This window comes from Chroicocephalus ridibundus, chromosome 5 (assembly GCF_963924245.1).
Source record: "Chroicocephalus ridibundus chromosome 5, bChrRid1.1, whole genome shotgun sequence".
In the NCBI taxonomy this organism is placed as follows: Eukaryota; Metazoa; Chordata; class Aves; order Charadriiformes; family Laridae; genus Chroicocephalus; species Chroicocephalus ridibundus.
The window spans coordinates 4,867,297-4,890,837 of NC_086288.1; the positions used below are offsets into that span (position 1 = coordinate 4,867,297).

General features: G+C 41.3%; 1 protein-coding gene across 1 annotated transcript in view; it reads left to right on the top strand.

The window, feature by feature from the left end:
• NDST4 (N-deacetylase and N-sulfotransferase 4) overlaps positions 1–23,541 on the top strand; it is a 147,459-nt gene that overhangs the window by 46,292 nt on the left and 77,626 nt on the right. The window contains exons 2-3 of the mRNA XM_063336645.1: positions 616–1,387; positions 16,482–17,734. Of these exons, the coding sequence (XP_063192715.1) occupies positions 16,754–17,734 (981 nt within the window). The 5' untranslated portion in view covers positions 616–1,387; positions 16,482–16,753. The remainder of the gene's footprint in view (positions 1–615; positions 1,388–16,481; positions 17,735–23,541) is intronic.

Here is a 23,541-nt window from a genome sequence, read left to right on the forward strand (position 1 = left end):
TTTCTCCTCACATTTGCTGCACAGAATTGGCTGAATTTCAATTCCAAGGTGTATCGTACAAAGAACAGTTTTGGAGTGAAAGGTGTCAAGCTGGCAAAAATTGAAAATTAGATTGGTATAAAATCTAATTTTTTTAATATAGGAAGTGTTTATTTTTTCCTCTGTAATATAATTTAAAGTCGCATAACAATCATGTTTCTTGGCTATGGAAGTAGATTTCATCTGTAGCTGGATGAGATAAAGGATTTTAATAAGAAATTATGCGACAAATAGATGGAATTTGTGTCCCATACAGTAGGAAAATACTTTGCACCTCTGAGCGCCTCTGTTTGCTGGTATCTGTTTGCTGGTATCTACCCAGAGGTCGTGTCAGCGAGATCATTTCTAACCAACTTGCTGGGCAACCTCTGCTTGATTTTGGTCATGCATTAAAAAAAACATGTTCTGTTGTACCAGGTGATCTTATCAGTGACCTAACAAGAGTAGGAACCAAAAAGTCTTCAAGTATTGCCATTTTCTTGAGCCTCCTTTAGCACCTGGGGATGGTGTGGGGGGCTGGGGGCTCAAGTGTTCTCCTGCTGGAAAATGACTCTTGCAACTTTTCCTTTTTCCCAGGGTTTCAGTTGCAGACTCCAGGTGTAAAATCAGAAGCTGAAAGTGGCCTTTTCCTCCCGCATTTTGAGTGGGCGGGCAGGAGGGGAGGTGGTCCAACTGCACAATGACAGATTATGCAAATCCTCCCGGAGCATCTAATCAATCACGGCAGTGGGAGAGGAATGCAGCTCATCTCCGAATTAGCCTCCGTCGCTTCGTCCTCCTGGCGTGAAGCATCTCCCCCCTCGGCTGGAATGACATCAGAGCAGCTCCGAGTCCTTGAAAGTCTGGGGGTTGATTAGCTGGAGGAATTGGCCGCTTCTGCCAATCACCACCCTGCAAAGCCGCCTCGATACTCTTGTAGATACAAGGGAGAGGGAGGCTGACTACAGCAAACAGGAGGCACGGCGGCAGCACCGGCAGTAGTAACAGGAGCAGCTGGTATTCGGGTGATTAAATAGTTCTCGCAGCCTTTTTGCTGTAGCCTGGCTGCTCCCCGGTGTAATCCCCATGTCCAAGAAGGAAGCTGCATTTTTAACGGTGTGCTGAACAGAGGTTTGAATCATTCCAGCTGGCTGCTTGTTTTGAAAAGGACAGTCTGTGTATAAATGAGATGTGACTGTGCTGGTAGAGTTCAGTTGCTGGGGCTGGAGCAAGAGGAACCTTCCCGGGATGCCGCTCAGACAGCTGCTATCAATTGAAAAACTCTCCCTAGTTTACCTGGAGCCATGTGAAGAGATTTGAATAGCAGATGTCTCTTTCCCGCACGCTAGGAAGAGAAATTCTTCACTAGGTAAGCTATTGTTCAGCTTCTGCACATATTGCTACGTTAGCCTATACTTCTGGCTGGGTATTCATACGACTATATAGACTGTGCCTGTACTCAGAGGCAAGAAAACAGTTTCTCAGCCGCTATAAATATCCACATGGTGTGTAAAATGGTATGCCTACAACCTAATTATGTACAGTAAGTACTTCAGAAAGCTGCTTAGAGACTGGCGTTCAAAGGATTATTTGAAAGTTTGGGATAGTCTGTGCCATGTTTGCATGTAAGTGCCCTCGATGTAAACGGATGCGCGCCCTCCAAGGGGAAACAGTCGTCTGACTAAATATATGAAAGATCACAGAAGTTAGAGCATGGGAAGTTATGGGAGGATAAAAGAGGATAAGGTTGCAATTCTTCTTAGTCTCCTCTGTATACTTTGCTTTTATTTGCTACCATCTAGCAAAGTTAAGCAAAACTAGTGTATTAAAATGACAATGTGAAAGGTTTCCATGCATATATAGTAAACATGCACTATTTAAAGTAAGACTAATTGTACTGCGAGGAAACCAAGCCCTGCAGATCTGCTCTCTTACAGTGGTTTGATATCCAAACAACATCCATCAGCAACATTATTTTTTTTTAAAACAGCATGATCATTCACAGTGTGGAAGCAAGGATCTTTTCGGGTAGTAAGAGGTAAACTGAAGAAATCAGCGTTTGCTCTTCACAGGACTACAGAGTCAGAGCCCAGTGTTTTTATCTTACAGCTGACACACCAGCTCCGAGTCATTGCTGCTGGGAATAAACACTCAAAGGAGAAATGTTCAGAGGTGAATAAAAGTCTCTTCCTACAAGCACTACACTAATGTAACCACACATACATACAAAACGCACACTCATTAAGTTCTCTTTTCCCCAGGGAATTTACCGTATCATTTTTTAACTAACTTCTACAGCTCTTAATCGCATCGATTGGACCCTCCCTCCCTGTGAATAAATGCTGCAGAATCTGGCCTACCCGTGTAGCAGGTTATTCTGCCTTTTGTACCTCTGACTGTTATCAGAGCAAAAGATAAAAAGAGAAATAAGTAATTTGCACCTTGTTTCTTCCGTAGTTTTTAATTACGATCCACCTGCTAGAAGACGTTCAGGTGGTAGAAGAATAGCAGAATCTCCTTGTTCCTAAAGTTTAAAGAGTTGGTGATGTTGCCAGGTGCTTCCCTGTCTTACCCCATTATATCTGTATACTTTCATCACACACATTTTACCGTCAGCCAGGCTGCACTGTCTGACTTGCTTTCTGAAATGCGGCTCTAAAGAAGCGGAGGGAGGCGAGGGGGGGAAATGCCAAGTCGCATTTAACTAAGGAAATTCTTGGCTTCCAGTTTTCTTCTGAACCTTATAAATTCAAATAATATGCTCTGCTCAATTAGATTAGATGTTCCTAATGGCATTGCTCTGTGCACAAGTTTAAGATTGTGTATTAGTTTTTCTGCCATTTCCTCAGAACATGGCCATTTTTTTTGATTCATAATAAATGCCTAATGCCTGAAAGCCTCAGAAATGAAAGCAGGAGTATCTTAATGTCTTGTTGACACCACTGTTTTCTGTGAGGCTGGAGAAATGCTCCTCTAACTTTCATTTTATTGGAGTAAATCAAATCCAAAGGATTAGATTGAAGCACACAGCAGGATGATCGAGCGACTGACCACTTGCATACGCACACATATATATACAGACACACCCCCCCCATACACTTCCATTTCAGTCCGATCACCCTGTTAACTCACACTATAAAGTTCTGGAAGTCCTATTAAAACTTTATGGATGTTTAGAGGTTGTGATATCTGCTATATTGCTCTTTGCAATGGCACTGATCAAACTTAGCTGATGTGGCAGCATGCAGGGAAATATGAGCTTCTCTAGAGTTCAACTATCATTCAGTGTAAGTGGGAGAAAAATATGCTAATAGTCAAGATATTTTTTTTTTTAAGGCTTACAGTGCAGGAACTATCTCAGAGGTATAATGGGATACTTTAAGGAAAACATGGCCACGCATTGCAAACCCAGGGTAACATACCAATCAAAGAAAATGCTGATGAGTTACGAGTAGTTGTGACTGACTTTTCAGTTAGATAAACAAAAAATTTCATTTAACCATATGCCATCAGAAAAAGATTAGTTTCTAATTTTATTTTTCTACAAGCAATAAGGGAAAGAATATAATGATCTTTAACCAAAAAAAACCTGAGATCATTTCTGTTCCAAATCTGATTTAGCCCACAAACAATTTTGATTTGACTGCCTCTAAGACCATAGGGCTGAGCTTCAGCTGCATGTATACACTAATGTTTGCTTGGCAAAGCTTTCTTAATGCTTCAGCTTCCTAGATGCATCCAAGAAAATGCTTTCCATACCTGCAAAATGGGCTTTTCTGAACAAAGCAAACCCTGCGCTAAGAGCAGCAAAGCATTTCAAGCTGGGGCCTGTGTGGCTGGAGGACAGGATAACTCAGAATTGTGCGGAAAGCGGCTATTTCCCCACCCTGTGGAGTCATTTCAGGAACAGGGCACTGAGTTTAAGATGAGCCAAGGGCTCTCCACACTTCCCAAGGTGAGGGGAGCCTGGGTTTGAAATCATTTGCAAGGATTAAGGAATACAGTGTAAAGTGGCAGTTCAGCAGGTCCCTTGTTCTCAGGCCTGGGATGCAGTTGAGGACCATTAGGGCAGGTTGAGGGGCTGGACTATGGGAGAAGGAGGGTCTCTGTGATGGAGAATGCTTGGAACTTAAAAGTGTCCTGTCTCACATTTTGAGAAAGGCTGAAGAATGCTTATATCACAGCAACAACTCTACTGCTACTATTGAGATGCTGAAGCAATGCCCCTCATGAAGCACAAGCTACAAACACAGAATATGTCTAATTCAACATTTCAATTAGGAAAATTGAGCTATGAAAAAAAAAAAATCAGGTGCTGTGAAAAAATGAAAACCATGTACGTCAATCCAAAACACTTATTACAACTACTGTCAGTAATAATTACAATGAAGTCACAGATTCTTCTGAAATTAACAGTTGCTATAGAAAACTAATAATATTTTATCTAAACAGTAATGCCACCAGAATACATGGCAACAGCACAGCAGTGTAGAAACCATGTCAGTATTTCATGAGGAAAACACATTGGCACCAGAAATAATGTATTTAAACTCAATTCTGAAAGGCGCAGAGAAGTATTTAAAACCTATTTCCTTCCCTCTGGCTACAGGAAGGGTCACAACTGCTTTCCCCAAGTGCAGACAACTGGAGCAAATTAATCCTGCCTCTTCTGCTGTAAGGATGGGTTCTGCAGAGCCAGAGCAGACAGAGAAGTAGAAGCCAGGGCAGGGTGGGCTTCTTTCATGAGAAAATAAGCAAAAAGAAAGGGGTTCCCTTCTTCTTCCTTGGAAGCTGATGAAATAAGAACTGTACTTGGCTTAGTTAGCTTGGGTGAGGGAAAACCTGCTGAACCTCTGGTGTGCTTTTCACAACCTAGGGAAGTCTTTGTTTTCCCTGCTTCTTCATGTCACGTGGAGGCTACCATGCAAGTTTTCCTTCCTCCCCCAAAACATGCTAAGACAAGGTATTCCATAGCACAGCCCTAAAGCAGACAGTATCACACAGACAGCAATTTAAAATCTGTACACGTACAGCTGCCGATGCGTTTGTCCCAGACCACGGTACAGCTAAACTCACAGAGTGTACGCTTTTGCACCCAAAGCTGCTGGTGCAGAATTTTGGCTAGGACAATCTTGCAACTCCAGAGTTAGTCCTTAAGCAGCCGCCGGATGAAAGGAACATCTGCCATCCTGCCACAGCCCACAAGAGCCCTGCAAAATGCACACACAGCTAATGCATCTACAGCCATAGAGTTTTACTAAGGGCTGGACTTAAATCTCCCGTACGTATGTATCATTAGCAGACACACAGCAGACAGAATATTGTGAACAGGCTCTTCCCTGAGCAGAGCTGTGCATGAAACGAATCCTCCTGAAGGACTATCCACAGCTACTTATTTCAGCCCGCACTCTGCCAGGCTTCCACTGAAAGGATTGCATTTAGCTTTTAGTGTATAAATAAGTGTTCTGATAAATAATTAATAGTCGCTGCTGGCCATAAAAGAGGCGACTGTTTGGAAAGTTAAAACAGTCTGTCATGAAATATGCACCCACCTCTACGTTCTAGTTTCAGGGGATGTTTTATCCAACATCCTCTCCTTCTTCATGGGACTGTATTTTGCAGGAAGGCCAGAGCTCAACTTGGAGAGCCTCAGGGCATTCTTTGAATTTATTCTTTCTCACTGGGATACTTATCACCCCCTAAACCGCCAGAGGGGAGGGCAGGTGGTCAGTGATTCACACAGAAATTTTTGGAAATGAGAGGAAAATGCAGTAGTGTCTAGGCTTCTGGGTAAGATACAGAAATTACACTTACTGGCCACTTTTGATGCTAAAGCTCTCATAGTTTTTTGTGGTTTTTTTTTTTTTTTTTTTTTTTTTTTTTTTTTTTTTAATTTTAACAAAAGCAGGGCCATCTGCTTTGACACTTTTGCCAGACTACCTGCCTAAATAGCTGGTATTCTGGACTAGGGCATTTTTATTCATTGCTAGTCAGTAGACTGTATTTGTTGTGCCATTTTAAGTGGTTTCACTGTTCTACCCACACAGGATTTGCGCTGTTAAGGGTGGAACCATGCATGCCCACACAGTCTGCAATCCCTTCCTCCACAGGGCACTCTACAAGCCAGTACTCACTGTTGGCAACTCAGGGTCCAGGTTTGTTCTGAATTGATTGAGCAACCATAACTCCTTCTAAAGCAGTGATTCTGGAGCTTCATCTTTTAACACAACATCGACTGAGCCTTGTTTCCCCATACCTTACAATTTCTAAACTACCTGCAGGGGTGCACGTTACTATAAGTTGTACCTGAAAAATCACAATTAAAGATCATCACACCTCCGTGGTACATACTGTCCACACGACAAGCAAAGCAAGCAGTGCATGACTCAAAACACTTGACACTCTCAGACTCACACGAGACTAACTCTTCATCAGCTTTGGACGTAGCAAGATCTACCTGCCAGCAGGAATCTGCAGCAGTCATTCTGCATATTCAGATTTTTAACTAAAATACTTCTGAAAAGGCTTTCTCCTCCATGGAAGATATTTAGGTTCAGCCAGAAAATTAAATACCTGTTTATATATTGTCTGAACCAGAACTTTATGGATTACAGTGTATCATTGTGACAACTAATGAGACATAATTTTGTTGGCTTGTAAGCCTCTTCCATAAACCAGAAAGCCAGGCTGGACTTCCTCTTCCAGGATGCATCCTGGAGATGCATATTGGAAAACACAATATAGGTGTGCACCCAGTCCACTGGAGAGAACAGGAACGGAAAGAAACGTTAACTAATTCTAACCTGGTGCAGGGGCAGTATGTTCAGAAAGATCTTTGACAACCAGTAAGATTTTTTTTTTTTTTCTATTCCACACATAACCCCCTCTCTTCTTCCAAAACTAAGTTAATGCCTCAGTAATTCAATAAGCAGAGATTTTTCACAAAAACAACAGGTTAATCAAAGCCCTCGCTATTCTATCACATAGCTCTAATGGTATTAGTTCTAGTTCCAGTCTCTGAGCTTAGCGTGACTCAACAAAAAAATCCCTTGAATTCCCAAGTAGGACCCTTATCCTACTAGTGGCATTTCTAAATTGAACTTTATCTAGACAGAACAAAGAATAGTTCTTTTGAAAGAAAACATTTGTTTATATTTTGAACCAAAAGAAAAACAGTATCTATAGGTCACAGATGACACACCAGAAATCTCTAAAGAGATCTTTCACTTGACTGACAAAGTGGCTTCTCTCAGAGAAACCTCGTAAAATAGTGGCAGAAATAAACACAAAGAACGACAACCAGGGTATTAAGAAGAAGAAAGCAAGCACTGCAAATACATTTGACTGCATATGAAAGTATGAATTTTGCACTAGCTTTCTTAAATGCACTGTTTGCAATATCTATGCTATATACGTTTGAACCAAATATGAATCATCTTTGAACATTCTACAGCTAATGCCCATGTAAAGGTAGAAAAGGGTATTGTTCCCACGGCACAGATAGAAAAACTGAAATACTGAAGAAAAAAATAATCAGTGTCCTCCAGAGAGCAACGCATGATGTTGGTGGCAGAAAGAGAACTCAAAGTTTCAGTTCCCTGCCTCATCATCTCATCACAAGGCATTTTTCCTCTTCATAGGCAAACAATACCCATCCAATCATTTAAAACCAGAAAGAAGTTGAATTTGTATTAATATCTTCCATAAAACTTCCTTGAACTCTCTTGTCTGCTTGGCAGCCTCTGAAATACTTAAATACATTAAAGTGAGATATAGTCTGTTGGATATTGTAATATTTTTAGTACATGATGAAGTTTGTCTAGATTAGTTTTATTGACAATGGTAGTATGTGCAGCCATAGCTGGTTCCCACAAAAAGCTAATCTTTCCAGTTTTAAAGAACTCCTAATAAGACCTAGAATTTTCTGAAGGACTGCCTGGAACCTAGTCTAGGACTGAGACTAGCCTAAGCAATTTAAATATATATAGAAAGGACAGGAGAGACATAATAAACTTAACTCCCTGCCCCCAAAACCGTCATGTGATAAAGCAGTGACAAATGCAAGTATTTTATGAGCAAGGTGGAAGTGACTGTTTGAATTTTCCTTTTTAAAACAATGCCATTTGGGAGTTCAAGAAGCACACACACACACAAAGAGGCACGTGGAGGGTCCCCTCTCTTCATTCACTCTGCTCACCTTACTTTGCTTGAAAGCCATTACGGCTATTTGCTGGCTAACACCTGCCGGGTTGTCACCAGCCCTGGTGGCTTAGACAATGCTGTAAGCCCACACACCTGCTCTGATCAGAGGTTGCTGGGACCAAATTCACTCGCTATGTATTCTATCAAATCTTCTCAACAATAACAAAACCCTTCACCCAATGAGGATGAAGATGGGGAGAGGGGATACCAGTAGAATTTACTTAAAAAATAAATATAGGGAAGCTGTTATAATGAGAGTTAATGTACCCAAAGCTTGAAAATGCTCTCTTGCTGGCTGGAACCTGGCTTGAGTAAACTCAGAATAAACCTCTGTTTAAATTCCATGCGGTAAACGTGCTGCTCTAAGGATTTAGGTACAAAATCTTTGTTATCTGAGTTTAAATAGACTTCCTTTGCAGTAGTAATAGATCATTACTATGTGACAGCAGTAGTCTCTCTGAAATAAGTTAGTGGCCTCCTTTTAATTCCTAGCACAGATGTGACCACATCAGACTTTCTCACAACTAGTCTCTGTGACAGGATACAGACACCACAAAACATGTTATTCAGTGAAATATGTTGTCATTGATATAAGAGACATTTTAATCATCTTGTATGGTGGCAAACATTTTTAGGTCCCATAAAAGCAATAGGAAGACAGAAAGCGCGGGAAACCATTAGCTACTAAAAAAAAAAAAAAGTATAAAGACCAAAGAGTTTTGCTTCTAATAAGCTATTCCAGAGCCTGTCCCTATGTCTTGTAGGCAAAGGGCCTTTTAATTAAAAAGGGAGCTTTTAATCTTTTTTTTTTCCTATAAGAAACCTCCAAAAAGTAAAGTTTCAATAGCTATCCAGAAAATCTATAATCGTTGGTAAATTTTCAGAATAGATTCAGGGAATCTGCAGTTATTTGGATGCTAATAGAACTAGAAAAAGATTTTTTTGTTTTTTTAAAGCCTTAGCTTTTATATATGATCAAACAAGATGTACAGAGTTTGACTATTGCACTGATTGACTTTAAGGAGCTCTAGTTAGGCAGCCATTATATTGCACAAATGTTGTCTCTCAACTGAATTCACAACACAAATCATTCTATTGAAACTGGATCGCTAATTGACAGCCTTATAAAACTAGAAAACAGTAACAGAATAGATAGACTGTAATAAAACATCTGATACAGCATCTCACAAAAGTTTTATTTGAAAAGTTAAATGAATTCAAATTGGCTTCCATTGAAGCATTAAACTATGAATTGAAAAGTGATGAAAAGCCATTAACCAAGTGAGATCAGAAGATTTGTTGCATCAGGTCAGGAGGAATGTTTTTCCTGAGGCAGCCTGCAAACGTGTGAAGCCTGCTTTTATTCACCAGCTTCATTCAAAGGGACTGGGGCAATCATAGGATGTTCATTACACCTGTACTCTCCATTAATCCCACTGGGAAAGCAAAACATCAGCTCCAAGGACTCAATCCTGTAGGACACGCACAACTTTGTACCATGGGAATCTCTGCTACATTTTCAGCCACAAGTTTCTGCCATGACATTTTGCCTCTGTCATTGTGGCTTAAGCAGTAAGCTTCTGACGTTCAGATCATCTCTCAAAACTTCTTTTCATCTTTGGTAGTTCAGTTACTTTTCTACAGATGTCATGAGGGCTGTAAAGACACCAGCCTGTTGAAGGACATCATGCAAGAGCAAGGGGCAATTGCTTCCAGCTCAGCCACGACTAGTCTGCCAAATGACCTTGGAAAAGTCAGGCCTGTACCCAAGAATAATGTTATTCAGCTTTTCAGAATTTTTGGTGAGTTACGGGTGAAAAGTGATAGATATCATTACCATCACTCAGGCAAAATGGACACATTTATTGGAAAACATCATTTAGACAATACATTTATTATTATTTCTTTATTTTAAGTCTGGACACAAAGCTAAGGTGTTTTTCCTGATGACATCAAGATACTATGTATATTTTGGTGTAAAGCAGATATTTCGATATTGCTATGCAACATTTTCGCCACATATGGAGCTGCACAAAGGATTAATGTGGTCATTAACACCTATGTGTTGCAATGGTGACTAGAGCCACTCTGTCAAGAAACAAGAAATATATATAGGTTCTCTCTTCATGCCTGGTCCTCCTAAGACTACGTAAATTATTACTGATTTCTAAGAGCTTCCACACCTGACACTCAAGAAAAATCAGCAGTCAGTGATTTCTGAGGAAATCATTACAACTACATATGTTCAAAAATACTGAAGTGTTGCAGACTGATAAATTGCAGGAAAGGTCACTGAAACATCACAGATGGGATATTTACGTGCATTTATAGGTGGTCCAAATGACCAAGGGACTGTTAGAAGTTAATGGGTCAGGAGAAAGAAGTATTGAGACTGAACATTAGGCAACATTCACCAGAAGTGTGATCTGATTAAGTCTTAGAATAAACTGCTACCAGAAGTTAAACAACATGAAGTGTCAAATATGGGCTGGGGAATCAAAGGCAGCAATAATTCTGTGAGGGAGGTTTTGCAGAAAGAACAGTACCTTCCTTATAGTCTCATTAGTTCACATTTTTAAAAGCGTCCCACTGATTCACGTAGAATATCTTTGTGGGGGGTCTCATCAGCAGAGATTATAGTTACCTATCTAAAAGCATCAACAAGAAAAAAAACCCAAACACTTGGTGAGTCAGCAGCTTCAGACCACAGATGCATTAATGAGAATAAAATATGTTTGCTTACATGCTGTTATGACAGCACATCTATCATGCGAGTTCAAGGAAGTGGGACTGGTGGCAAGTCAGTGGTGGCTATCTGCACGCTTTCAGAAGTATTAAAGGAATAGAAATAATTATTACAAGGCTTTCTCTAATCACAATTCCCCTACTCAGTCAAAAGACAAGTAAAACACTGAAAACAAAGAAAACCACTCTAATAGTATGCTTCAAATCACACTTGAAAATACAAACCATGATAAAAACAGGTCAACTTTGATGGTCCTGGAGCGAGACAAACTGTTAGCTTTGAATGAATCTGTCTGCACCAATCAGATGTTATCAGTTTATCGAGAGTGAAGAGTTTACAGAATTCCTAAGTACCTTTACACCATGTTTCCCAACTATCTTATATACAGAGTAAGAGGTGTGGGGGTGTGAGCATATGTCCACATGTGTGAGAATATGTGTATGTGTAAAACCTACCTCCAAGTATGCCTTTAGCTGCCTTTCCTCCAGGAAGCCTTTTTTCTTCAAAGCTCCAAGTTCTGAAATCACCTGGAAAAGTTTAAATCCAAAGAAAGATAAAAGTCAAAAAGGTTGATTAGCTAGCTTCCAAGTATTGCTTCACGCATAAGATCGTGCCAGCTTTCACTGAGTGCACAAGGTGAGGTATTTCAAACACTTCGCTTTATATTCATTATCGACTTCAATCTCTGGCAACATTTAGCTTTCTGGAATCACAGAAGATGATATGTGCACTATAGACTGATCAAATTGCTGAAAACAATGAAATAATGTTTTAACTTACAGATGATTATGCACTGAAAACAAAAGAGGCGAAAGACCTGAACAGCCTCTCCAGTCAGAAATTATAAGAGAGAGTTAGAACAAAGTTAGACAACTTGCAACAGCTTTTACCAGCTGTTACCTTATCCTAGGTAAAAGAGTTTTCTAAAACCTTGCGGTAAGCTGTGAGCAGCTGGCATCAGCACCCTTCATGCGCAAAGCCACATTTATCAACACAAAACACATTGCAACTTTGTTAACCTTGAAAAAGAAAAAAGTTACTTTCAGGAAGCACCCAAATTGCACAAGCTCAGTAAAGAAGTCACCTGGAAATTTTTCTGAGATAAAAAAAAAAGCTGTTTTCTCCTCTGCAGTGAACAGAAACCCTGAACTTTTCCTAATGGTCAACAGGAGTCATTTTTCACTCAAACCAGTTTGCTTGTTTCTGTATTGAATGAGCACTCATATGCAAGGAGCAGCAAGTTGGTATCATGGAATCATCGGGCTGCTAATAAATGGCAGGAGTCATACAAGCTTAGAAAGGAAGGAAAAAAAGGGAAGAGTTTACATTACTTTTTTTTTTGCCTAAAGGAAAGCTCTATATATAGAAAATAAAGACATTCTGACTTCTGATTTATGCTGGAATCAGATGAGAGGAAACCTCTGGCCTGCCTCCAGAGGAATTACCCATAGAGCGTTCCCCTCTACTACAGACAGGCAACCAGAGATGACCGTATTGCAAAGGATCAGCAAGCATCCTGCTCCTTTCCTCAGTGCTGTAATCAGCTCCAGGCTCCTAACCTGCTGCAGATGGGAAGTCTATTGGCTCAATCCTTAAGATGGATAAACACAACTGTTTGCTTAACATCAAGATCCCTGCTTTCCAGACGCTGAATTAGACCAGAGATCCATAGCCTACCTACAAGGAGGGGTAAGGGCAGGAGAAGAGCTCACAACAGCCCTGTGAGGCTGTGATGTTCCTGCTGGTAGCCTACACACTGAGAACTCACCACTGTCCTCCTGCCACATATCATCTATTTCTGATGGAAGGCAGCAGCCCCCCCCTCTTAATGGGGTTTTCCCTGTTTACTCAGGCAATAACATCATTATTTCAGGTATCCCTCATTAGCAATTAACATATTTGCAATATGTAATTGCCTTCTGTAACATCTGTATTCCCCGCACTGGTTAATTGCGCCTAATTTGGTCAAGACACTTGTTAAATCCCTAAGCCCCATAAGAAAGTTTGCATACAGGAACCAGACCATGAGAGAATCAGCTTTAATTCCTGATGAGATGTTAACACATGGTATTAATAAGAGCCTGCTTCTCTTCACTATTGTGTGATCAGTTTTAAATAGTTGAATCCTAATCTCCCAATCAATCATCTTCCAAATCAGTATGCTGTAATCATCAATCAAAAGCATTTTTCTGGGGAAGCAGGAAGTACTATTTAGCAACGAGGTAGCAGTTTTTAAACCTCTGTTTTTCTTTGGCTGCCTGAATTAAAGAAAAATTATAGTTCCTGCAGATGGCTATGGCATCACAATGGAGTTATATTGCAGCGTTCTGCCCTTTCTGGGGAAGGCCCCATGTCTAGGAAGTCAGCTGAACGCACGATGACCAACTCTGGATGAATGTAACCTGGATTCCTTGATCAGATGTACCCAGCTTTGGGCTTTACACCTGAAGAGTCAATGAATGCTGACCAGTGACAATAGAACACAGGAACTCAAACACCGGCTTCTAAAAAGAAACTACATTTGTTAATGTTAATTAAGAAACATGGCCTATTTTCATGTTTTTCAAATTAATATAGCACAGAAATACTCCAAAGATATTTGAATTTCTGAGCGAATATAAAGCCGTTGAACTTTAAGGGGGAGAGTTTCAGAGGCACAAACGGCACTTAACTTCCAATTATGCCTTGGAAAATGTCCCACTAATGGCTAATACAGCTGATTTATTTTCATAAACTTTAATTACTTCACACTTCTTTTTTTTACCGAACAGTATAATCAGTTCAACAGTGCGGTTCAAACACTATGCTCAAACTAAAAAGATCTGCTCCATTGCCAGGTTTCCATATGCAAGTTCAAATTCTTTATCAATTCTAATATTTAGACATCCAGATAAGTTTGAATATTTGCACTTGTTATATAACATCTGCGTACAACAACAGATGCACTAGTTTACATTAAATTGATTACTAATATTTTAACCAGAAGAGATTTTACAAATGTTATTTGGATCATATAATTTGTGATAAAGACAATATTTTTGTTTTAGCTAATATAAAGTCAGGGCCTTCTCATATTTTAGTAATATGAGCAATAGTAGCAGCAAATATCTGGCTCATGAAGTGTTATCATTTTGATAGCTTGCAATACCAGTACCTGGGAGATCCAGCAGGACAGAACAGTGAGGAAAAAACATGCAATTTTAGGTCTCCTTGCATGTTGCTCCCTTGTGCTACAGGTGTAGGCTGAGACATTTGGCAAGTATTCAGTGTGATTTAGTGGCAGATGTCCTACAGCAGAAGTCATGGCTTTTATTTATTTTTAAATATAAGGGTCTTAATTAAGGTGTTTCATCTGCCCTGAGGATTTCCAAGACCCTGCTCTGAGGCGAGGTTAGAGCAGGTGCTGCCTGCTAAAAAGCAAGAAAATATTGCCCTCTAGTGCTGAAAACGAGCAGAGAATGCAGAGTCCAAGAAGGATTTTAATTATTGTTTCCAAGATACCTGCCTATCTCATGCTAACAAAACTACAGCTTGTTTTGTGGGCAGATTACCCACCCAGTGAGGCTGCCCGTCCCACGGAGAGCAATTCTCCTGATCCCATAAACCCTCAGAGTCGGGCTGAGTGACTCGTCAATGTCACCAAAACTGGAACACAGCCTCGCAGAGGATGCTTCACTTGATCCAGTTTTATCTTTTGATAAAAATCTTAATTGGAGGTTCAATAAGAAGCGAGATCCCAGCAAGCAGAGAGAACTACAGAACAAGGAAAGCACCAGAGGGGGGCAAATACACCTACAATTATCAGGATGATTTGGAGTTCCTACTGATAGCTGTGATTTCTTTTCTATTTCTTCTGTCATACGTAAGACATTATTAAATACATATTTTTTTTCTCATTTCTGTTCACTTCTTTCCATGGATAAAGTACCCTCACTCAACATGAGCAAGCAGACCTATTATTTAACAATTACTCCAGCACTCTGTTCATTGCTTGATAAGCTCCCACAAGCAGTGGAGTACTCTAATACTAGCACAGTGGTGTACAAGGCACTTAAAGCAAAATTAAAAACTTTTCACTCGCATTTTTAAGATCCTGAACTGACACAATCAAAAGGTTGTCGCAACTCAGGTTTGCAGCGTTCCGGTGTCAGAACTGAGGTAAAATGACACCAGAAGAGCCCAAACAACAATTAACATTTACTAACCAAGCTAACCTTGCTGAAGTTGAAGCAAGCTTACAAATGCGAGCTTTGCATCGTGTCATCGAGCTGCCGTTTCGGAAAAATGAGGTAGTCAGAGAAAGAGAAAAAACAGAGAAAAGGAAAAGAGAGAGAAAGGTCTCACCCTTCGCGGACCCAGCCCACAAAATGGCGGCCGGTCCCGGTGAGCGCGTGGGGCAGCCCCTCCCCTGGGCTTCTATAGGCGGCCGGTCTCCCCCCCCCCTCCCGCGAAGCCTCAGGTAAATTGTCACGCGCAGTTCTTTCTGGAACGTTCTGGAAGCTGGGCGGGCTTGGGGTGGTCACGCCGGAGTCCTGGGTGACAGTCGCTCGGTGAGGACTCGCGGCGGACCTGCGGTGAGGAAGCCGGCCCGGGAAAGCGCTGCCTCCCTGAGGCGTCCGGTCCCCTCCCCGGAGCGGGGCCGGTGCCACCGCGTCCTCAGCCGCGGGGCCGCGCAAGGCCGGGCCGGGCCGGGCCGCGCCGCTCCGACCGCAACCTGTCGACACTCTTCAGGCAGTGTTTGAGGTATTTTTTGTTAGTCTGGGCCTCTACAGAGGTTCCTTAGAACCGTATACCCAAGTTGTAAAATATACTGCTAGGCAAACTTCTTTAATACCTTTCTTAGAAGCGTTTCCCAGTTTGAGGTGTAAAGCTTAAGGTGAATGGTTTTCAGAGTGAAAAACCTCAGAAGTGTAATCGGAGTTAATGGAGGAGGGCACATCAGCTGACAAGTATCTAACTGGAAAGAGTGTTTTTTCCTTGTAGTTCAAAAATCAGCCATTGTTTACAGTCTCGCATTGTTCTGATAGGTAAACAAGATACATAATTTAGAAAGATGCCATAGGTTTAGTTACTTTTAATTGCCTCAGAGTCATATGGTTTCTTGTTACCAATGGTAATTTTTCATGAATTTCGGTAGAAACACCGGGACTCAGAGGTGGCCAGGCTGTCAGGTTTAAGCACCTGCTACTTCAGCCCAGCAGGGACAGGCCGAAGTCCCGGTCCTTTAGCTGGAGGCATTGTGCCCAGGGCACATACCTATGTGCCCATCCATAGAGAGATCCATGTCCTCAAAAAGGCACATTTAGACTTTATACCCTAAGAATACGGGAGAGCTGTTTAATGCAGCTTATCTTAACACATCAAGAAAGCAAGTGACACTGAGTGCTCCTTGAACTGTTCATAAACTTCCCTCTTAACTCAGATTACCAGTATCAATCACCGTCTTTAGCAACGTGTGTTTTTAATTGCTTTATGGATTTTATTTTATTTACTCTCCTTTTGCTTCTTGTTGCAGATCATGTTGAGAGTCCTCTTCATTGATTATTGGCAGCTGCTGCATTCTGAGAAAACCTCTTTCAATTTAGCTTTCCAGATCCTTTGACTTCCTGCTCCAACAGCTTTATAACCTCCCCAACAGGTTCATAAATGCACTGCAATGGTCACATGAATGTCTTGGGAGGGGAATCGGCACCTCTGCATCTCCTCATTCCTATGGCACTTTAGGGAGGGAGAACAAAAAAAAACAAACAACAGCAAGTCCAACAGAAGTTGGACGTCCTGCAAAAGATGAATCTAATTGTGAAGCTCCGCAGAAGTTTCAGAACGCTGGTCATTCTCCTGGCAACCTTCTGCTTGGCAAGTATTGTCATTTCTGCCTATTACCTCTACACCGGCTACAAGCAGGAAATGGCCCTTGTGGAAACCACCGGAGAAGCGGAGTGTGAAGACCTCAAGCTTCTACCGTACAGGTCTGTGGAGCTGAAAACAGCTAAGCCAATTGATCCATCTAAAACTGATCCCACTGTCCTCCTGTTTGTGGAAAGCCAGTACTCCCAACTGGGGCAAGACATCATAGCCATCCTTGAGTCCAGCAGATTTCAGTATCACATGGTCATCGCGCCAGCTAAGGGAGATATTCCCCCTCTCACAGACAATGGAAGAGGAAAATACACGATTGTTATATATGAGAATATTTTAAAGTATGTATCCATGGACTCATGGAATAGAGAGCTTCTGGAAAAATACTGTGTGGAATACAGTGTTAGCATAATTGGTTTTCATAAAGCCAACGAGAACAGCGTCCCAAGTACAAAATTGAAAGGATTGCCATTACATCTTTACAATAACGTCGCCCTCAAAGACTGTGTGGTAAACGCTCAGTCTCCCTTGCTGCGCATTACCAAAGCACCAAGGGTTGAGAAGGGTCCGCTGCCTGGTGAAGACTGGTCAGTTTTCCAGTTTAACCATTCCACCTATCAACCTGTGCTTTTAACTGAACTGCAGACCTCTAGACCACCCCCTGCAGCATTGCCAAAGGCTGCTCTGTATGCAACTGTCATCCAAGACTTGGGGCTTCATGATGGGATTCAGAGAGTCCTCTTTGGAAACAACCTGACCTTCTGGTTGCACAAACTGATCTTTATTGATGCCATCTCCTTCCTGTCAGGGAAGAAGCTCACGCTGTCCTTGGATAGGTACATTCTGGTTGACATAGATGACATCTTTGTTGGGAAGGAGGGAACCAGGATGAATGTCAATGATGTGAAGGTAAGGCAAGAATTGGGGTATACCATCCCAGATACATATACGTGCGAAGAACGGGTATAAGTGTGGCTAGCAGATACAGAAACCGTAACCTGAGATTATTTTAAGAGTCTGTTTACCCACATGCATGGAGATGCTTTTATGTATGTGTATATAGGTTGATACATAGAGATGGCCTCATACAGTAACGCATACAGTGAACGTACAGGCTGCCTCTTGCAGCCTGTTCTGCTCCAGGGCTTCACCCAGAGCACCTGGGTAGCAAAGGAGACTTTATTCCTCACATAACAGAGATCTTTTTTTAAACTAAATAGAAGGAAGGATCACTGTTTCTGAGCAAGTTTGCTGCTGAGATGTCTGAATTTTTTAGGTAAGAACCTATGTTTTATACTGCGTTAATTTGTTTTTCCCTATGCGCATATAGACGTGCACACGTGTATGTGACACATATAGAATACCATTTAGAGGCATTTTCTGCATTCTTTCTTTCGCTATTTCTGAAGAGTAGACAGAGCGATAGAAGATGGTTACCTTTTTAAATCTCACATAACTATCACTATATTTAAAAAGAGCAAAAGGGAAAAAAAGCCTGGAAAAGTTATAGGCACTTTTTGACTTAGAAGAATTAGCAGGATAATTTTAATTAGCAGACTGTCAGATAAGCATTTAAAGTTACCAGTGACAGGATGGAAGCATAGCGTACACTTTAGCAAATGACATAACTATCTGATATGGTGAAAAGTCCACAGACTGTTCTTCGGGGGCTCTTTTAAAGCTGTTTTCATAGTCTGTGGTATCCAGGGACACCATTACATTTGTTCAGAGTAATTTTCAAAGATATGTGCAACTTGGAAAGAATAGACAGAGCTCATAGCATGACAGTTACTTCCTTGCAGTTTTCAACATGTGGGAATTGTCAGATTCAGAAATTAATTGAAGTTTCTGAGCATGCAACATCACATTCTCAGACCTTTATTCTAGAGGGTTTTTTTCCTGTAAACACCCCAATGCTTTCATGAGCAATAAGTGAGCCTTTTGTTTACAAATGCGGATTTCTGTTTTGTTTCTTAACTCTTATTTCCATTTCTACAACTTAAGTATTCATCTGCCTTCTCATCCAGCTCATTAAGAGAGGTATCGAAGTACCCAGCAAAAGCAGTAGCGTCATATACAATTAAAACAATTTTGCACATCAGTACAGTCTGGATAATTCTATTAGCTAAACCAGGCATATGAATGCTCATCAGGGCTGATTTCTAGCACCAGGCACTCCAAGTGCCTGGCGTCTTGAGACGTGAGCGCTGTGCACAAGTGCTCTCTCTCCGGAAATATATGGTAAAATGCTCTGAGAGGGGGCTTATATACAAGAGGAAATTAACTGAAAAGGCAATTGTGGAACAAGTTTTTCTGCAGTAGCTTTCTGCCTGCACATTTTTGAGAGCATCTTTTGCTGATGTAGTTTGCTCCACTAAGGAAGTCTATTATTTTACATTGGTTAAAGAGCACCTATTACTATAAAAGAGTGTCCACACAGAGTCACTTGGAAATTCAAATCATACTTTTGACTGGAATAATCTCACTCAGCAGAAAAACCTCAAGTCACCTCCTCTATTATCCAGCCATTGACAACATTACTAAGCAAACCTTTCCACCTGTGGTTGGCAGAGCAGCCATGCTTCGTTGCTCATTACACGGCAGAAAACTCCAAATCCAGGGGCTTGAGTAGGAGCTGGATGGCAGAACACTAGCTGTTAAAAGCATTCAGCATCACTTTTATATGCTGCACTGATATACCCATCCAAAAACCCAGCAGTACACACTGCTGCATATCTTGAAAATAACAAGAGAAAACATCTGTTAGGATTCAGACTTTTGTTTAGATGGCTTCTTAAAGGAATGTGTGGTGAGTCGTCTTTTTCTGGATCACGTTTGAGTCAAGGTATGAAGGGAAGCTTTCATTCTTCCCACATTTCTCCCATCCTAATTTAGGAGCTCAGTTCCATCACAAAACCACCAATAGTGCCACTCATGGGATAAATCCACTCTTCAACTCAAGCAAGAGATCATGCCAAAAACAACAACCACAGGGAGAAGTCTTTTGCAGGCAGTGGCTCAGAACCAACCTTCACATTGAGTGCTCTTTTGGAGACAATAAAAAGTTTACCTCCCTTTTAGGGAATGTTCACATGTACATCAACTCTGCGACTTGACCATCCATTGATATTCTGCCCTGAACATCAGGGGTTTCATTTCAAATCAGTTACCCAGTACAGATTTGCTCCTCAGGGTATTTCACAAACACTTGCTACACAAAATCAGTCCATTCTTATAGGATGGACATTCCCAGAATACATTAACATTTAAAACAGGATGCTTGCTAATGAACATAACACTGAAATCAGAGTGTACTTTGGTTAGCTTACAGTAAAGGATAATTACAGCCAGTTAGAGAACAATCTCCCAAGTCACTTGGGGAAGGAGGCAATTAAGAACCAGTGGGCCTGCCTTAAGGCAGCTTCTTTGCTTGAAAGGCAAAAATAGCAAAGGGAGACAGTATTTAGGAGGCTGATGTTTGACCCACGTCAAAGTGTTGCCATGCATTTTGAAGCAGCGGCTGTGGCAGAGAGGGTTGTGTTTTCATGGCAGGTGAGAGGCTGTTCGTGACACATGAAGGCACCATGAGGTTTAGAGGCAGGTAATGTTTGTCCTGTAGAGCTGTGATAATGTGTAAGTGTGGGTGGCTCTGATATCTAGAGGGATTAGCACAGGCTCCGTATGTTGTTCTACAAGAACGTAGCAGAACTTGGACCATCCTCTTTCTTTCCTGAAATGCATTTTCCAGGCATAGTTAGGACCAAAAAAAAAAAAGCCAACCAAAAAACACCCACCAAAAACCAAAGAATCCCCCCAGTCCACATTTATAATGCCATACATCTTAAAACTCACTTCATCCTGTTCCCTGCAACACTCGTTTAAAATATCAGCATCACCAATAAAAAAGAAAGTATTTGTTATTTATACAGTGCTTTCAAAAACAAGAGGACCATATAAAGCAGGGCTTGTAATGAAAATTTCTCAGCGCAGTACAATCCACTGCGTTACACCACATCACTACTTCTCCAGTTCCTTCAGTTCTTGGCATTTGTCACTGCAAACAGCATGGGTTCACTTTGCAGAGTTACACAGACTCTGTCAGGCTTTCCTAAGGCGCGCTGCGCACCCGTGTCCCTTGGGAATGCTTTCACACATGCCAGATTCCCAGGCGCACGCAAAAATCTGCAAATGAACAGTTACACACCTCCTAAACTGTCTGAAAAACACAGCTAAATAACATCACTCTTATAGCTCTTAGGCACTTCCTTCCAGTGACCAGATGTACAATAACTGCCAACCCAAAGGACACACGACTTGAAATGAGTTTTCTGATAACAGTATTTGTATGTAACAATAAAAAGACAAGTAACTCTGTTCCTGTGTAATTACTTCCTGCAACTCAAAACGTTTTTATCCCCTCACAAAGCCATTTCTCAATTAGGCGCTTCAGGGATATATATATATAGTTTCTAGAAAGTGTGGTATCAGCTAGAGGAACAGAAATTAGAGAACGGAGTTATTATGGGCTCTGTTTACCACAAAAGATCTCCTAGTCCCTTGTATTATAGAAGTTGTGCAAGGTCATATGTGGCTAAGTAATTAAACAGGAACTCAGCAGAGCCACAGAAAGCTATTTTCCCAAGCTTTGCAGAGATCTATCTTGAGCCTAGCAAGCCTCCGCAAATGAATTTCTCCCTTGCCCTCCTGCTAATATATTATCTCACTGCTTGATTTTAGAAGGCAAAAGATTCAAGAATTCATCAGTTAATTCGCAGAATTACTGATTTCGTGTACTTGCAAATTATATTGGTTCCCAGCCACACAAGTCATCCAGGATCACTGGCATTAGTGATTTAGCAAAAAAAACTAGAAATGTCTGGTTATGTTGTGTCTAGGATGGCCATACAGAAAGAAAAAGAAACTTTAAAGGTTTTGCGTTAACTGCACAAGCACCCAAACAGAGGTGCGTTACTCAAACAGGTGGTAAGAACTTGCTAAAGTCATCTTTTTTTTTTTTCTCTGTTGATATAGTATGAGCTAGTAAAATATTTACTCACCCAGGAAGAGCTCAATACAGTGACCATGGCTTTTTCAGCATCTTTCACAAATACACTTTCTGTTATTAACTCAAAAAATCCTGCAAGATCACAATACAAACTAAGGCTCTTACTCTTTAAGAAATAACAAAATAAATCAAAAAATATTAGCCTTTTGCTTTCTACCCTCCTCTTAAACTCTTGCACTGCAGCACAGCTTCCCTTCTAGAGCCTTCTTCCAGGTGGACCCTCTCAGGAGCCACCTGCTTCCCTCTCTTCCCCCACTCTCCCAGCTGGAGCTGATAATCAAAGAGAAATTGCTGATCCCAACACTATTGTTCTCTAAAAACTACACTTCCCTTTTCTGTATTCCCTCTAATTGCTGCCGTAAGGACAGGAGGATCCTTGTGCTTTCTGAGATACCATAAAGTGATGGAGCAATGTTTGGGAATGTCATTTGTGTTACTGCTGACGGCAAAACCTCCTTCTCCTTGCAGCACCGAATCGCCATCTGCGTTCTACTCCCTTCTTCTGCTCTAAGCTTCAGTCCACTTACTTCAGTTGAAATACGTTGGTCTCTGACACCTCCTCACTTCCACAAGTCTGTGCTTTGTCTTTGACCTTCACCATCATTAAAATGCCTTGAACACCTGAAGGCTGTGATTTCCTGCTCATTTTAAGTATTTGAAAGGCAAGAATTCATGTTGGAGTTGCATCTTTTCTGGTAATTCCAAATTCAAGAGTACTGGCTCAGCAGGAGGCTGAGGTCAATAACTGAATCTCTCCAGCTTATGCTTTTTTCTGATCTTTCTGCAAGGACAATTGCTTTCAGGTGGAATAATTAGAAATGTCTGCGCCACATCATCAGGCATGGCAGAAGCATAGTCAGCACAAAGCTGCGGGTGGGCACAGGGTGGGTAAAGCTCTCCGTCTGGCTGTGTGTAAAGTCTAAATGCCCTTTGAAAGAAGGAATTTAATAAACTGTTGTAGACTAATGATTGTTCCTGCTTCAGTTCTGCTGGGATGCCTCACCTGTCATGCTCTTTGGAGTTGGTGGTATGGACCCCAAGCCAGGCGTGTGGATGAGGAAGCTCTGTTTAACAACAGACAAGAACACATTTCTGCATCCCTTTGCAGAATTTGGCAGCTGGAGTCACAAAATACGCCAGTTTTCTGTATAAATTTGCCAGCAGTGGTCACAACCTGAATTAAGAGTCAAGGAGGATTATAATGGATACTTGGATTTCTGACTCAGGTTTCTGAAGGGTTTCTCTGGATGCTCTACTCTCTTGTATCCGTCCTACGCTCACATCCTACCGTAGGGAAGATTATGATGGAAGTTACAGCAGCCCAGTACCTCAGTCTGCATCCAATTGCTTCCAGATGTATCAGTCCCCAAAATCCCCAGTGCTTGAGCAAAAGTTGAAACTCCTGGTGCTATAAATAGCAACTAGAAGGAAATCTTTTGTTATTGTTCATTCATCTGCGTCTTTTTCTTTCAGCAGAAGCTGCAAACTGCAATCACTTTTGCTGATAATGTAAGATACAATAGTCATCCCTACAGCCTTTTTATAATAATAGACTCCTGTCAGTAAAGTAGCCACACCAATGGACAGTACAGCGAGAAACTAAAACCTGAAGATGTATGAGCCTAGGAAGCTAGAGGAGACAGCCAAGCAT